At 56.2% G+C, this 16,182-nt stretch overlaps 1 protein-coding gene across 2 annotated transcripts; it reads left to right on the top strand.

The window, feature by feature from the left end:
* Nucleotides 1-66: 66 nt before the first annotated feature.
* Nucleotides 67-12,468, top strand: SYNGR1 (synaptogyrin 1). Of its 2 annotated transcripts, none has more exons than XM_035338950.1 (4): nt 67-239; nt 7,854-8,091; nt 9,074-9,219; nt 11,402-12,229. In XM_035338950.1, the coding sequence occupies exons 1-4, from the start codon at nt 141-143 to the stop codon at nt 11,498-11,500; spliced, it is 582 nt and encodes a 193-aa protein (XP_035194841.1). In that variant the 5' UTR covers nt 67-140; the 3' UTR covers nt 11,501-12,229. The 2 variants fall into 2 exon arrangements, with proteins under 2 accessions (XP_035194841.1, XP_035194833.1); XM_035338942.1 differs by having other exon boundaries at nt 69-239; nt 12,087-12,468.
* The last annotated feature ends 3,714 nt before the right edge of the window (nt 12,469-16,182 follow it).

The following is a 16,182-nucleotide window of genomic DNA, read 5'->3' as shown; positions in this document are numbered from 1 at the left end:
GGGGCGCGCTCCCGCGCGGCGCGCCCCCGCGGCGGCGGTGTCGGCGTGAACGCGCACGGCTCGCGTCCGCGGCCGCCGGGCTGCCAGGCGCGGCGCTGCCCGGCTCGGCACGGCTCGGCACGGCTCGGCGCGGCCCCGCCATGGACGGGGGCGCCTTCGGAGCGGGGAAAGCCGGCGGCGCCTTCGACCCGCAGGCCTTCCTCCGGCAGCCGCACACCCTGCTGCGGCTCCTCTCCTGGGTGAGGCCGGGACGGGAGCGGGACGGGCACGGGGCTGCACCGGGTCGGGAACGGGACGGGAACGGGACGGGCTCGGGGGCGGCCCCCGCGGCTGCAGGGCTGGCAGCCGGCACGGTCCTCGCCTCCCCCAGCACATCCATGCCTATATAAATACATCTATAGATATCCACACACCCTCATTCTCTCTCCATACCTTCTCATGTGTTAGATCTCTTAAATGGCTGCACGGGATGCATATTGCATAACGTTTTGCACTGCTCCGGCTCGGAGAGTTACATGCGTTGTGGCACAGGGTCGCTGTAGGCTGCCTGCACCTCCGTGGGTGCACATTGCTGCGCCTCCGTGCACGCGTAGCCGTGCACACACGTCCAGGGGTGCGCATGTTGGAGCCCACCTCCTGTGCCCGTGTTTCCACATATAACGCATCCACGCACGTACATCCACAGAGGTGCGTGCACGCAGCCCAACACGCATCCCGGATATAGGGCCGCACGGGGGGAGAGCGCTCTGCTGGGGGGGTTCGTCCCTGGGGTGATGCCGCAGGGTGTACGGGGCTTGGGCGGGCTGCCGGGGGGCCGCCGGGGGGGGCTCTGCGCTTCCTCTTCTTCCTCCCACCCCTCCCCAGCTGCTTTTCCCCGCAGCGTTTTTCCCCCCATCCCACCCTACGCCGGCGCGTCCCCGCAAGAAGGTCATTGGGATTAAGGGAGCGAGCTGCGGCGGGCAGGCGGCGCGGGAGAGATTGAGGTCTGGGCCGGGAGCAGAGGAGGGAGGGCCGGGGGACACATGCGCACCGGAGGGGGAGGCGCGAGCTGCCTGAAATGAGAAGATAAAATAAAATGCAATAAGCGGCGCGAGGGGAACGGGGGACTCAAGGGAAGGTGGCCGCGGGGGGGTGCCGTCCCTCCATCCGCGGGGGCCTGGTCTGTGGGTGACGTGACTCGAGGGTGGCTGGAGAGCTGCTAGATGGCTGGGGATGTGATTAACGCTGGGGGTGGTGGTCTGTCCGTCCGTCCATCTGTCTGTCCGGGCTTGTTTACAGCCAGCAATGTGACCGCTGTGCCGCTGCTGGGCGAGGGGGACGCGCGACCCCCTTCCCCGAGCGGGCAGAGCAGAGGCAGCGTGCCTGCCCGAGGGTGGTGGACGCGGGGTGACCTACAAAGGCTCGCCTGCTTCTAATCTCTGTGACAGAATTCCCTCTGTCTCCCTCTCTGCCTTCTTCTTTTTCCTTTCCTTTTTTTTTTTCCCTCCTTCGTGACTTCATTCGAGCACTGCAGGGTTCTGGCTTCCCAAAGGTGAAGCAGAGAGAGAGCAGGAAATACGGATGTATTTTTGGGGGTGCACCTGCGCTGCTCCAGAGTGTCCCAGGTGCTGTCGGGTCACCCTCTGAGCTCAGCCCCGTGCTCCCAGGTCCCCCCAGCAAGGAGCAGGTCCGGGGACCAGCCTCTCCCTGGCACCCCGCGGTGTTTCCCCATCGCTGTGGGTCTGACCTTGACAGAGGACAGGCTGGGCTTTACCCCAGGTGCTGTGGGATGGACCTGTACGGGGCTGTGGGAACTCGTGTCCTGTTGCAGGAGCTGGAGCTGCTGCAGGTCAGCAAGGGACCCGGCGTTCACCTTTTTTTGCCCCAACAACAGGTTCCTGCCTGTGCTTTTCCACCTGCTTGGCCTGGCCTCTCCTCCGGAGCACCTCTCCCTCCCCACAGCCAGGGAGCCACAAGCTGCCCCCAAATATTTAGTCATGATTATTTTTTTCCCCCCAGACTTGAGTCCCAGAAGGGTCCTGATGGGTGTCGAAGTCCCATCTCAGGCTGTCACAATTTCCATAAATCAAAAAAAAAAAAAAAGAATGGTTCGTGGTTGTTTCGCCCTTCTTGCTCCCTCTGGGAGAGACTTCAGATGCTGAGATGCTCAGGGCCATCAGGGCAAATCTATTCGCAGCTGTTGTTTTTTTTTGTTTGTTTGTTTGTTTTTACCCGTTTCTTTCCGTGCTCTTATGCCCTTCGGTTTAAATGCTGCTTCTCCCTCCCTGCTGTTCTCCCCTGGGTGCATTTACAGGCGGCGAGCGCATCCGCACTTAGCCTGCGTATTGCCGGGCCCCGCCAGCCGAACCCTTCTGTCGACGAAGGGCTCGTCCTCGCCGTGCTCTGCCAGGAGTCCTCCCTTCCCACCCCAGGACCTAATGGAAACGCTCTGATGCCTCCTCAGATCTCACGTGCCTTTCGCCCGCTCGCGGCCTTGCAGACCCATCCCCGTGGCTAGCCGGAGACTCCTTTTGGCCAGCTGCATGTGACGGGCTTTAATTAAGAGCAGAACATCTTCGGGTTGCTTCCCGAGGCAATGACCTTGTGCTGGGGCCGCGCCGTGTTTCAGCAGACGGTTACGACACCCAAGTGCGTGTGGCATTTTACCAGCGGGCAGCGAGGCTGGCTCTTGCCCACGGAGCTTGCAGCCCGATTCAGGCAGCGGCAGCGAAGGGCCGCGAGGTCAGGAGCGGGCGGGCTGGCAGCGGGTTATTTACGTCGCCCCTCGCCGAGGAAGAGGTGGGGTGGGTTTGGAAAGGAGGATGCTAAACTGTGGGAGGAGGTTAGCGATTCTGGGGCGTCCGCCCGCCAGCTCAGGTTACTTTGGTGCTTTGGGGGGGTGAAGCATCTTTGGAGTCATGAGGTTGTCCCTGCCACTGAAGGTTGTTCCTGGCTCCGAGGGTCTGCAGCAGCTCATGCCCTCTGCCTCCTCTCCTTCATGTGGGTTTTGGCCACCACGGTCTGTGGCTGCATGGTGTTGGCACACGATGAAAGCAGCGCGGCTTCTGCTTTGAGTCAAGCTCCGGGCACGGTTCCTCACGAGGTCCCCTTTGTGTGGGACCTCTTTTCAGCGTCACTGGGGCTTCTGGGGGTCGCTCTTGGTGGGAGAAGGCAGGCGGTGGACGCGCACAGCCCTGGCGTGCTTCGGGGCTGGGCGCAGCAGGTTGTGCTGTGCCCAGCGTGACATTTCCAGGAAAGACCTTGGAGCAGGAACAAATCACCCGTTAATGGCATCTGCAGATACAAATCTGAGAAGCAGCACAGAGGGACCGAAGGCAATGTTGAAATACGAGCAAAAAAAAAAAAAAAAAAGCCCTGAATAAAAGAGAACTTTTCCTGATGGAGAATGGTGTGATTTGGGGTCACTTCGCTGAGCAGCCACTTGGCGATGTGGGGGCAGTCCGGAAAGCATGGAAGGACCTGGGTGCCAGCCTGGAGAAGGCAGGGTATGGCCCAAGGGAGCTGTCACTAGGAGCAATGGGACAGAAGCTGCTGCTTGACCATGGGAAAAGCATAAAACAGGATGGAGCTTCCCACAGTGCTCCCAGGAAACCTCTTCCTCCCTCGCCATCCGCTGCCCCCAGGGCTTCCCAGCAGCCACGGGCTCCCAAACATGGGCAGCAGAAGGGTTAATTGCTGCCAAACCGGGCATGAAAAAGAGCTGGCTGGGGAGGAGAGCCTGCTCCCGATCCCACGGCAGGAATTAAGGATGCAGGAATTTGGGATGTGGAGCCTCTCCTCCTCCCCGCATCACCTGCTCCAGCTCAGCCCCGGGTAGCTGGTGCCACATGGCTGGCGGCCAGGGAAAGGGGCTGGGGGTCAACGCCACCCATTTTGGAGGAATCGAGGGCTGAGCCCCCCCCTGCCAACACGGGGGGGATGCCCCAGGGTCAGGGCTCGTCAGGACACCGCTGTCCGTGCGGTGCCAGCTGCGGGGGATAAACAGAGGCCTTCTGCTTCCAAGCTGCTGGTCCCACGCCTACCAAAAGCCGCGTGTGTTTTCTTCAAAATGAGCTAAATACAAGGAGATTTAATGATGATGATGATGGTAATAACAATCCACGGCTGTGCAGGGCTCTCCAAAGCTTTCCAGAAACCGCGGCTGCACGAAAATGCAAACCCCCTCATCTCTGCCAGCCCGGCATTTGGTATCTCCCTTGTCCTCGCGTTTTTCAGTAGATTTATTCCTGGTTGCTGCCAGATCAGGCACAGGAGAGGTTATTGCCTCGTTCTGCCCGAGATGGATTTGATTTGAAGTCCCGCAAGCAATATTATGTCCCCAAACTGTTTCCTCTCCCTAATAGAATAAAACGGGGGGCTGGGGAGGGGGAGAGGAAGCAGGCAGGGCAGCAGAGCCTGTGGCCGGAGGGCACTGCCGCAAGCCAAAGCAGCCTCGTCCCTGATACGGCCCTCGTGGGGATTTTAGGGAAGGAGTTGTGACCAATTCCTGGGAGGAGGTGCAGGAAAATCCTAACACAGAGCCCGAGGCCCATCACATGATGCCCGGGGCTGGGGATGGGCAGCGTGCTGGAGACCTCACATGATGCTCAGGAGTTTGTGCCTGGCCCGAGCAGATCTCTGGTGGGAGAAAAAAGAGGTCTTTCATGGTGGGATGCAGTTTTCTGTCTGCTCGGCACTTTTTTCCCGCTGTAAGCCTTCACACCCTTGTAACAGCCCTTGGGAAACCCAGGGCAGGAAAACTCTCAGCCTCCCCCCGTCTCGTCCCGCAGTGCCCTAGCATTAAATTCTTTTTTTTTTTTTTTTGGTGTCTTTCAGTGAGTTCCTCTATGTCAGCTTTGCAAAGTGCCTGGCTCTGGGCTTCGCCAGGTGCCCCTGGGTCCTTTGGTTAACACAAGCCTAGGGAAGTAACTGCAGCAGCCCGTGCTGATGTGCTGTCAAAGGAGCAGTGAGAGCAGGGTCCCGGCAGCAGGCAGGCTGCCCAGATCCCCTCTAAGTGCTCTTTTCTGCCCCTTTTTCTAGCCAACAGCTGAATATATTTCTGCTTATGCCATGAACGTGCCCCACGAAGAGATGCCACACCTGCCCGGTTAGTGTTGCTCCCGGAGGCCTACGGAAACCTGCCCAACCTAAAAATCTGGTTACTTTAAGCCCCGTCAAGTTTCTTGAGCAGCCTCGCTGAGGAAATGAGGCCACTCCAAAAGAAAAAACGCCTGCCTGGTTTTCACGACCACGCATAGGAAAGGAGCTTAGTTATCTCCCTCTGCAGAGCAGGGGAGAGGTCCCCAACAAGAGCACCGTGCTGCTGGGGGGGGATATCGGGATGCAGGGCTTTGCAGCAGCCTCCCGCAAGCCACTTCCCAGCTGTACGTGTATTTTGGAGCATTCTCGTAGTCTGTCTCGTTGTGCACTGGGGACTCGCCGCGCGAAATGGGGGTGCTTCGGTTCTGCAGATACCAAGGAGCCGCAGCGCGCGGGGGAAGGAAGGCGGCCGGCGTTTCTCGGTAAGCGGCGCAGATGTGCCGACAACAGGAACATAAATGCTTCCTCCTCGCAGGCTCGTGGAGCTTTGTTCGTAATCCAGGCGGGCATTCATCCTGCACCTGCCGCCTGGATTATCCTGGCACACGCGCAGCTTGCGGAATCAAGGAAACACACACACAAAAAAAAAGCTCTGTCTTTCCAAGATGCCTCGCTAAGTCAGCGAGCTTCCACCCACCGCCTGTGCCAAGGCGTTGCTGCTGTGGGTTAAATATTCAGCAGTTCAGCCTCCTGCTGGAAAATTTAGGGGGGTGGGGATGTCCCTCTGGTCCTGTGCCCTCAACTGTTTCTTTAGGAAGTGCTGATGTAGGCAGGTAGGCAGGGACAGATGCAAAAAGGAATTATTCTGCTGCTTGTGCTCAGCGGGAGCCCTTCCAGGTCGGTGGTAAACCAGGAGACAAGAGCCCGGAGAAGACGTGTATCACGGTAGGAACAGAGTAACCAGAGGTGTCTGTGGGGAGAGGCGGTTGCAGAAGTTCACTCATCCCAAAATGAGCAAGCAGAGACTCCACACAGAGTGTTGCAAGGGTTGACCTGACTCAGGGAGCCAACACTTCACCATTATTGAGCCCTGAAACAAAAATGAACACCAGGCTAAGCCTCTTTTGAAGCTGTTTCCAAAGAGAAGCTCTGCTTTCCATCTAATGCTGCAGAAAAGCAGGCACCCGCTTTGTAACCTCAATATCAGGAGGCTGAAAGACCCTGCATGTAGCTGTCTGCGACTTGCTGCCTTTCTAAACCTTTCAGACTGAAATCTCCAAGACCAGACCTTTGCTTTGGGCATAAGAGATTTTTACGGGCTTGTGTTTTTCATGGGCAATTTGAGCAAAGTGTGATCCATTTTGATTTTCAAGAAGGAGGAGGAGGAGCAGAAATCAGCTGTTTTATCTCCTGTCTTTAAAATCTCTTGCCAACTTTCAGAGAAAGCATGCGGTCCCACTGCTTAGGAGCACCATCTCCTGGCTTTGTGAGATGGCAGTAGCGAGGCAAAAACACGCCCAACGTCAGCAACACGCACGGGACCAAATTATGAGTCTCTGAGTGAAAAATTATACTGGTGTCAGTAGATACGGGTTAGAGCTTGGCAGCTGAATGTGGGCACCGTTGAGGGCTGTCAGCGTTGCTCTGGCTCTTGATGCTCTCGGTCAAACAGCAGAGGTTTGGACTGTGGGACTGGGGCATCCACTAAAGGTCTCCAGACACCCTGCAAAGAAAAACCTGCAAGTGCCACCTTCATCTTCCTCTCCTTCTCCTGCGGCTGCTGTTCAGCTGAGATGAAGGTCTGGGGCTGCCGTAAATACCTCCCTGCTGTGTCAAAGAGGGCTGGCCTTGCGGCAGGTGACAAAGGCTAAGTCGGTGAGCGAAGATTAGACTGGCAGCTGCGGATTAGGGCCTTTCTACCTGGCCTCATCCTTAATTCTGCCTGGTTTAAAATAACGCGCGGCTGCAGTGGCGGGTAGGGAGTGCTGATGGGGGCCCTTCTCCTGCAGCTGTGATCAGCTTTTGGCGTTAGCCACGGTGACAGCGAGTGCAAGAGTCAGAAATCCTGGAAAAGCAGATCCTGGCAGTAAATGGGTTGGGCAGGGGGGGGGACGTGGTGAGCTGAGAGATGGAGCAGGCAAAAGTGGATGGTGTCAGCGACCCAGGGCGTGGGAGCAGGCAGAGCAACAGCAATGGGAAGAGGGGAGAAGGAGGGAAGCTACCCATCCCGTTAGGTCTTCTAAATGGCTGTAAGAGGTGATAAAATGCTTTTAAAAAGAAATAAAAAAGCCCAAGCAGAGGGACAGAAGATGTGCAAGGGGGTGGGGCCCAGCAGGTCAGCAGGAGGAGCGGAGGCTGTGGGAGGGAGAATGGGGAAAAGAGCTCAGTAGCTTCATGGATAAAATTGGAGAACAAATGCGTGGTGGAAACAATGACTTCCTAGAAGGGAAAGGAGTGGGTAGGAGAAAAAGTGCAATGTAAGCAGATTGCTGCTGCTGGTAGCTCTTGCACGCAGGCGCCTGCGCCAAAGCCTTATCCGAATTTACACTCCACGTCACCTCCCCATGTGTCCATGGGAAGCCACCCCTCCTCTTTACATCAGTTTGGATCAAACGGATGGAAAAAAAAAAAAAAAGGCATCCAGAAGTGCCCTATTTTAAGCTAATCCTCTGAAATAAAATACAACTCCCCAGGGCCACAGTCCAGGCGAGGCTGTGGGATGGGAGCTTGGCACGGAGAGATTTCAGCGGAGGGTGGCCGCGCTTGTGGGAGCTCCCCGGTGCTGGTCCAGAGGGGGCTTGCCCTGATGTGCCTCCCACCTCCTTCTCCCCCAGGTGTTCTCCATCGTGGTGTTTGGCTCCATTGTCAATGAAGGGTACGTGAACCGCATGGACGATTCGCAGGAGCACTGCATTTTCAACCGCAACCGCAACGCCTGCAACTATGGCATTACCGTGGGTGTCCTCGCCTTCCTCAGCTGCCTTCTCTACCTGGCTCTGGATGCCTACTTCCCGCAGATCAGCAGCGTCAAGGACCGCAAGAAGGCAGTGCTCTCGGACATCGGTGTCTCGGGTGAGCTTCCTGGCTGGCTGGCACAGTGCTGCTCTCCTCCGCGGAGAGCGCTGGCCACTGCCTCTGCTCTTCTCCGTAGGAATAGCTGAGGGAGTCCTTTGGGATCAGCAGGTCTCGTCTCCCCGCATGCTTGTGCTTACTAAGGCCAAGCGCTGGTGGCTCTGGAGGTGGTGCTTCCTTCTTCTCCAGCTCCAGGTGTTTGAACCATATATATTTTAACATTAAAAAATAATAATAAAAAGTTGAGGATTTCATGCAGACATCTGAACGTTTTGAGGACTTGTGGCTTGCAAGTCTGTTCACATTTAGCCTAGCAGTCCCACACACAGGTAATGGTGCAGAGAAGGGGACAGATGAAGCACTGCTTGGTTGCCACTTCCAAATGCCCATTTCCATGGCTGCCGGTCATCTGGTTACTCCTGGAGAGAGGGCGAGTCCTGCTCCTCCCCACCAGATGCCAACCTGGATGCCCAGCTCCCTTTCCCAGGGATGCAGGATATTGATGGTATCTCAGCACCTTTCCTCAGGATAAGGGCTTTCATCGCTGCTGACCTAAGCAAAGGCCAGTCGTTGTGCAACTGCAGGCTGGCTGCTCCTCCTGCAGCTCCCTTGGAGGGAGCTGCTCTTCACTTGTCCTTGCAGGACAGGGTTGTGAAGCAGTGGTGATTGCTCTTGTACTGAGAGCCAAATGCAGGTCCTGTGATCAATCCAAGCACAAGCAAACAAAACCTCCTCCCACTGACTCCCCTGAGGTACTTTCTGCAGGCACCTATCGTCACCTTGATGGTTTAGCTGTCAGTGAACCTACTCACTTGGGCTTAGAAAGCCTGCACTGACAGCATTTGGCACAGCTTGCAGTGCACTGGTGGCTCTCGTTGGGTTGCAGTTTCCAGAAAACGCGATGTGTTTGCGTTGTGCTCATACGTGCCTTCTTGATCTCTCTCCCCTTCCCCTTTGGCATGCTGGTGGCGGTCCATCCCAGCCTTCTGGGCATTCCTGTGGTTCGTTGGCTTCTGCTTTCTGACCAACCAGTGGCAAGCTTCAAAAGAAGAGGACAACCCAATGAACGAGGGAGGGGATGCAGCCCGAGCAGCCATCACGTTCTCCTTCTTCTCCATCTTCACCTGGGTGAGTAGAGAAGCCATGACATCGGAGCAAGTGTCCTCTGCTGTGTGTTAGCTTGGGGGGATCGGGAGGTGACTGGCTAAGACTGACTCACTCTGGGATCCCAGTTCACATGGCTTCAGAGAAGGAAAAGAAGGAGGAGAGGTGGCTGAGAGGGAAACCTGGTGTGGTGGTTTCACACTGATGGGCAACTAGGCTCTACCATGCTGCTCTATCACTCCCCGTCCCAAAAAGAACAGTGGCAGAAAATATGATGGGAAAGGGCTCATGGGTTGAGATAAGGACAGGGAGATCACTCACCATTTGCTGTCATGGGCAAGACAGACTCAGCATGGGAAGATTAATGTAATTTATTACCTATTGCTAACAAGCTAGAGCAGTGAGAACTAGAAGCAAACTCAAAACACTTTCCCCCAATGCACAGTCTTCTACGTCCTCCCTCTGAGTGGTGCAGGGAATGGGGAATGAGGGCTGTGGTCAGTCCCTGACGCTTCGTCTCTGCCACTCCTCCATGGTCCCTCCCTGCCCCTGCTCCCCGTGGGGTCCCTCCCACGGGATGCCGTCCTTCCCCAACTGAGCCTGCGGGGGCTGCCCACGGGCAGCAGCTCTTCAAGAACTGCTCCCACACGGCTCTGTACCACGGGGTCCATCCCCCAGGAGCAAACTGCTCCAGCACGGGTCCCCCACGGGCGGCAGCTCCCCCCAGACCCCTGCTCCTGCATGGGCTCCTCTCCACGGGCTGCAGCTCCGGCCCGGGGCCTGCTCCTGCGGGGGCTCTCCATGGGCCGCAGCCTCCTCCAGGCCACATCCACCTGCTCCACGGGGGGCTCCTCCACGGGCTGCAGCGTGGAGATCTGCTCCATGTGGGACCCATGGGCTGCAGGGGGACAGCCTGCTCCACCAGGGGTCTCTCCACAGGCCACAGGGGAGCTGCTGCTGCCTGCCTGGAGCATCTCTGCCCTTCTGCTGCACTGACCTGGGGGGCTGCAGGGCTGCTTCTCTCACATTTCTCATCCCTCTCTCCCAGCTGCTGTCTCACAGCAGGTTTTTTTGTTTTGTTTTGTTTTGTTTCCCCTTCCTTAAATCTGCTCTCCCAGAGGCCCAACCAGCATCTCTCTCTGGCTCAGCTCTGGCCAGCAGTGGGTACTTTGCAGAGCTGGCTGGAGCTGGCTCTGCTCTGACATGGGCTCTGCTGGGCTCTGCTCACAGAGGCCACCCCTGCAGCCCCCCCGCTACCAAACCCTTGCCACGTAAACCCAATACACCTGGGAAGCAAGGACACCAGAACGTATGTGGAAGGAGACTTCACACAGACTCCAGTCAAGAGTGTCCTTGACAAACCTCCAGAATGACCTTGTGCAAGCCAGCCTCCCCAGGCATCATTTCCCTGTACGTGAAAAGATTTTAACTGCACTTTAAGCTCATCAATGCTAAGCAGAGAAGGGAGCTCCAGAACAGGGGTTCACCGCTCTCCCTGCTTTGCCCCCATCACATGAAAAGCCCTTGGTGGCCACAAGAGGCTGCACGCATCCCTCCCAGCTCTAGTGAAGCAGGCTGCACCCATGACTGCATCTCCGCTTGGGAATGGCTTTTTCAGATGACAATGCAGGCTTTCTAGACTTCCCTTTCCTGGCAATTCCTTCTTCCCTGTTTGCTGGGAAGACAGTGGTGTGCAATATAAATACCCCCTGCAACTTTCATCCCATCTCTGAAAGAACCAAGTCCTCGTAGCTTTATCTCCTGTGTTGGGCAAGGGCAGGTAGGAAGGGTGCCGAAAGGCAACGAAGTTGTTAGAAAGGGAGGGGGGCTGCCAAACACTGAGCACCAGCCAAGGTGGCAGCAGGGGCCAGGGGCAACAGCATGACCCCCCCCTGCAAGCCAAGACCCTTGCTTGAATGCTGCTAAAGGCAAGCAGCAGTGTCCCTCGAGCTCCAGCACAAAGTGTGATGGGAACCAAGGCTCATGCAAGGGGTCCTCCAGGACCCTTTTGGATGTTCCCACCTGCTGCAGGGTCTTCCCCAATGCATGGGCTGTGAGTGGCTAAAGGCATCCTCTTCCCCAGGTCCTTGTTTTTTTTTTTTTTTTTCCCGTTTTGTTTTGTTTTGTTTTCCTTAATTTCAGTCAAATGCTCTGGTTTGTTCTTTCTTACTGATTCTCCTCCCCACACCTCTCTCTCTCCTCACAGGGCTTCCTCACCTTTCTGGGTTTCCGGCGACTCAGAGACATTACTTTTCAGGAGGAATACAACACGCTGTTCCCCAACTCCCCGTCCTTGCTGCCATAATGCCCCTCACTGGTGGCGAGCATGGGGGTAGGGACAAGGGCTGCAGATGAAGGAGGCTGTCGAGCAGTTGGCTCCAACGCCCTGATCATGGGCGTTGGCGTGTTCCTCCTCTGCCCCTTCTCTCCCTCACCCTAACTAATGCTGTGTAACACTTGTGCCTTTCTTTTGATGACTGCTCAGACCTAATATTTCAGCCAGGAGATGCCTTCTGCCCCACCACTGTATCTTCTCCATTCCTCCCAGCCCTCATTCCCCAAACTCTCCCCCGTGGGGCAGTTTGTGACCTGCCAGACCGCTCACCTCTGTCGGGGATGCTCTGGGAAGGCGAGCTGTGCCTGCTGGGGTCTGCAATGCTGAGCCCCATGCCCAGGCTCCCTGCTGGCCACCCCGTTGCAGCTTGTCCCTCTTCTCCTTGCCACGGAGCTGGTGCTTCCTGCAGGGCAGCCTGAACCTGGACGGGCTTCGCACACTAACCCGTAACCACTACTAACCCTCCTTTTGTTTGTTTCTCTCTCTCGGTACGTTCCCCTTTCTCTTTCTCCCGTCCCCTCTCTGCTTCCCGTCTCTTCCCGTCCCCCCCCTGAAGGTGGGCCAGGCATTCCTGGCGTATCAGCGCTTCCGGCTGGGCGCCGACTCGGCCCTCTTCTCCCAGGACTACATGGACCCCAGCCAGGACTCCGGCATGCCTTACGCTCCCTACACCAACGAGGAGGATGCTACGGACGCGGTGGGGACGTACCAGCAGCCTCCTCCGGCAGATGCTTTCGACACCGAGACACAGGGGTACCAAACGCAGAACTACTGAGCCGCCGATGCCCCTTCCCCGTCCCCTTTCCCTTCTGCCCCCTTTCCCACTGCCGGCAGCAAGCCGAGGCACAAACCAGACATGTGCGTAGTGGCACAAGAGGTGGCTCTCAGCTATGCTCCAGCCTTCGGGGTCATCTGTTTTTATTTATTGTTTTTAAAAAGAAAAAAGAAAAAGGCTTCTCCATCGCCTCTTCCCTCTCCTCCCCCCAGAACTACTGGCCAGCATCAACATGTCCCAAAATCTGTCACCGAGGGAGGTCCCCCCTTCCCTCCTCTCCCTCCGTCGGTGGGGCAGGGGGGAAGGATGCTGGAGGTGGAAGGGAAGAGGCGTTCCTAGGCGAGGCGATGTTGCTCCATGCTGCAGGAGATGCGGGAGCGTCCGATTTGGGCCCAAGGGCCTGTTGGCTCAGGGAGGGGAGGGTGGAAGGGGGGCAGGCTGAGAGCTGGCATGCCGGCATGCGAGGGTGGGGGGGGGGCTGCCGGGGGGGGCGAGGGTGCCCTTCCGTGTGAGTGGGGATATGCTTTATTTTGAGAGGGTTTGGGGAGAAGCGGGAGAGGGGAGGGAGCGCAAAGAGAGAACAGGGGAAGGGAAAGAGGAATATTTGCAGGTACAATCAAAAACCACAGCTTTTTGTAGATTTCGCTGTAGATGAAAGCAAGGGGCTTGAGAGAGCAGAGCAGAGGGGCAGTGCCATGAGAGCTCCTTCCCTTTGGGTTAAGATGGAGGTGTGTTTCCCCTGTCTGTTTGCCGTTTCACCTGGGCAGGAGGAGGAGAAGAAGGCCAGTTTCATTCCCTGGGTGCTGCTGCGTCCTCCTCCCTTCCTCTGGTAGCAGAGTGCAGAGCCTCTCGCTGGCACCACCTGGAGCACATGGGAATGGAGCAGGACCTCCTAGAAAGATACGTGGCTGCTGTCACACCGTGGGGCCGCCGAGCAGTGGAGAGTCTATAGCTGGGCTTTGTCTTCCACTCGGATGGGGCGGTCAGCACAGCAAGGGGAGAATTTCCTCCATCCTTGCAAAGTTGGTTTGTGCCAGACTGGGCTCTGAATGCTGGTCCTGCTGTCTTTTGCATATATTATACCTTAGTGCTCCTTCTGCAGCATCTGGTATGTCTTCAAAGCCTCACCTAGGTGGCAGTAGTGCCTCTCGGATAGAGCTCGTATGGACATTACTCCACAGTCCTCATAATTTTGCTTCAAGTCAAGACACAGCTCCGGAAGCACACTATTTATTCCGGGATAAAATTAATGTCTGTGCCTAAAGGGAAATAACTGAGCAATAGCCAGATGGGCAATTTTCTGCACAGACCTCTCAGAGCACAAGCAGTGGGGTATGTCTTGAGGAGCTCTATCCCCTGAGCAGCCACTGTGGTCCATGCAACATTGACCCAAGCAGCAGAGATCAGGAGCAGATCTAGCATCCACAGGTGCTTCACCTGAGCATTTGGCCCATTCTCTGTAGCATCCCTTGGAGCCAAAAGGATGGGACACAGGCATGGCCTGTGGTTCTGCAAACATCTCATCTGGAGGACACTGAGCCTTCTTTCACACACATCACCAGTCCTCTTAGCACTACTCTCCAGCTGCCCCACAGCAGTAGAGAAGGGGTAGACAATGTTGAGTTGCAGACCCAAAGAGGGAAGGGGGAACAGTTGTTCTCCATTGCATTTGGGCACGATTTCTACCTGCTCCTACCAGCTTTCAGGAGCTGCTAGACTGCCGCAGGGGTGAGAGGCAAGCCTGTCACTTGCAGACTTGTGCTGCTGGCTGCTATCCCCATGGCTTGCCCTCCCTTGCTGGTGGTTGCTGATGACGGGAAAGGGGGACCAACCAGCACTGTAGACACACAAGGAGGGCCTGGGCAAACGTCCTGTGCTCTGTGGCTGCGAGTGAAAGCAATAGTGTACATAGGAGGGGTATTTTTCAGAGGGAAGCCCTTCAGGCTTCTTTTATTTTCTGTGGGATCAGCCTAATATTTAGGCTTGGGAGGGGGTTACTTTATTGAGAGAGATTTGTTATGACTGTGGCTGTGGGGGGAGCTCCCTCCAGTCCATCTCTCCTAATGGGGGAATGGAATGAAAGAATAACGAGGTGGAGGAGGAGAAAAAATAGTTGTACTCACCCAGACTCATCCGTGTCATCCTTCGTGCTTTCATTTTGGGCGTGTGGGGGAAGCCATGAGGAGGAGGAGGCGGTGGCTATAAATAATCAACCCTCAGCATAAAAATATGTCACCCTTTCTGGAAGGAATTGCCCATTACCTGTCTCATCTCATCAGGGAGGGGGCGAGGGACCAGATGCCCGAGAAGTATAGGCCATACGTTGGGGTGGTTTACCCAGGGACCTGTTTTATGGTGTAGCATGTGTCTATCTTCCATGCCCCTTCCCCCATCAGAGCTACGTAGATGGCTAAACATCATGTGGGGGTGACTCATGAGAAAGCTTTCCTTTATCGTCTTTGGCTTGCCTCCCTCGTAACCATCTGATGGCCTCCAGTGGGTTTGAGGTGGGACAAGCCTCCCCCTCAGCGCCAGCACTGATGGGAGGTGAGCCAGGTGGCTTCATCTGGGCTGCTGCCCATCTCTTTGTCCCTTTCCTCCTTGCTCTGCGTCACCGCAAAGGCGTTGGTATGGCAGGAGACACGAACAGTAGATACTTGGGCAACCTGTTGCCTTTGCTCATGGCAGAAGGCGTACTCTCCTCGGGTTGACGTGCTCGGAGCCTTCACAGTGGAGGGTTGGTGGTGACAGACCTGGGGGTGGGACTCGTCTGGTTTGCACATAGCTCTTTAAAATGCAATTTCCAGTGGCATATGGCCGTCTCTGTGGCCGAGGAAATGGACCTACCCAAGAGGTCGCTTATCTTATCTTAGGCGTGTCTGATAAGGTGCTGCCTGTTTCTGGTGATCGTAGGCAGGGCCTGGGCAGCTGGCTGGAACATGTCCCTTTTAGATCCTAAACTTTGGTGAGATCAGTCCCACTCTCGGGATTAGGAGATCAGAGGGAAGGCTACATAAGCAAAATGATAAGAAGGCTTTCTTCCCGCCATGCCGTTTGTCTGGATTACGGAGGATTATGGATCCCCTGTTGGGCGCAATGGCCCACTGATGTCTTATCTTACAAAGCCTCCAAGTATGAAAGCAGGGGCTGTGAAGGGCAAAGGAATGATCAAACTTTGCCCCACCTCTGCCTATGGCTTCAACCTCTGGACATGTCCCCATGCCTTGTTCTCCCCTGTCCCCACCACCCTGTTCATCACCTCATTACACACCCTTCCCCTCCGCGTTATTCCTGGCAGTTTCCCTCAGGGGAGGAGGGCATTTGTGTCCCCACACCCTCGCGAGCACTTGGGAGGACCCGGGAAGGCAGCGTAGCGGGATGGCCTCCACAGGAGTCTCGGCTCTGGTCCTCAGAGCAGGTGCAAGGCAAGGAGCCCAGCGAGGCCACCTCGCACAGTGAGTCCAAACCATCCATCCAAACAACTCCCCGCTGCCTCCGTGGCATCCGTAACACCACCTGGGCTGCCCTGCCCCTTCCCCTGACACATTACTGCCTGTGTATAGTATATATATTATATATATATATTTAAAAGGATGTATAATATAAAGCTATACATATATACGTATATATGATGACTCACGGATGGCCTGCCGCATACAGGATCCCCTGAGTGGTCTTGTCTAAGCCCGAGTGTCCCCTCAACCCTCCTCCCCACACCCCCGTCCGTCCTCAAATCCCAGTACAGCGACCCCCGCCACCTCGGCACCTGTGTTTACAATGTCCTATATATTTGTGGTTAACAAAGTGAAGGTGGTAACTACTGGTGTCTCAATAAAGTTACGACGTTCAAAATAACCAAACTATGAAAAACTGGTCT

The sequence above is a fragment of the Oxyura jamaicensis genome, chromosome 1 (assembly GCF_011077185.1).
Source record: "Oxyura jamaicensis isolate SHBP4307 breed ruddy duck chromosome 1, BPBGC_Ojam_1.0, whole genome shotgun sequence".
Lineage (NCBI taxonomy): Eukaryota > Metazoa > Chordata > Aves > Anseriformes > Anatidae > Oxyura > Oxyura jamaicensis.
The sequence above is the reverse complement of the archived record's forward strand: the minus strand, read 5'-3'. Positions and strand labels throughout refer to the sequence as shown.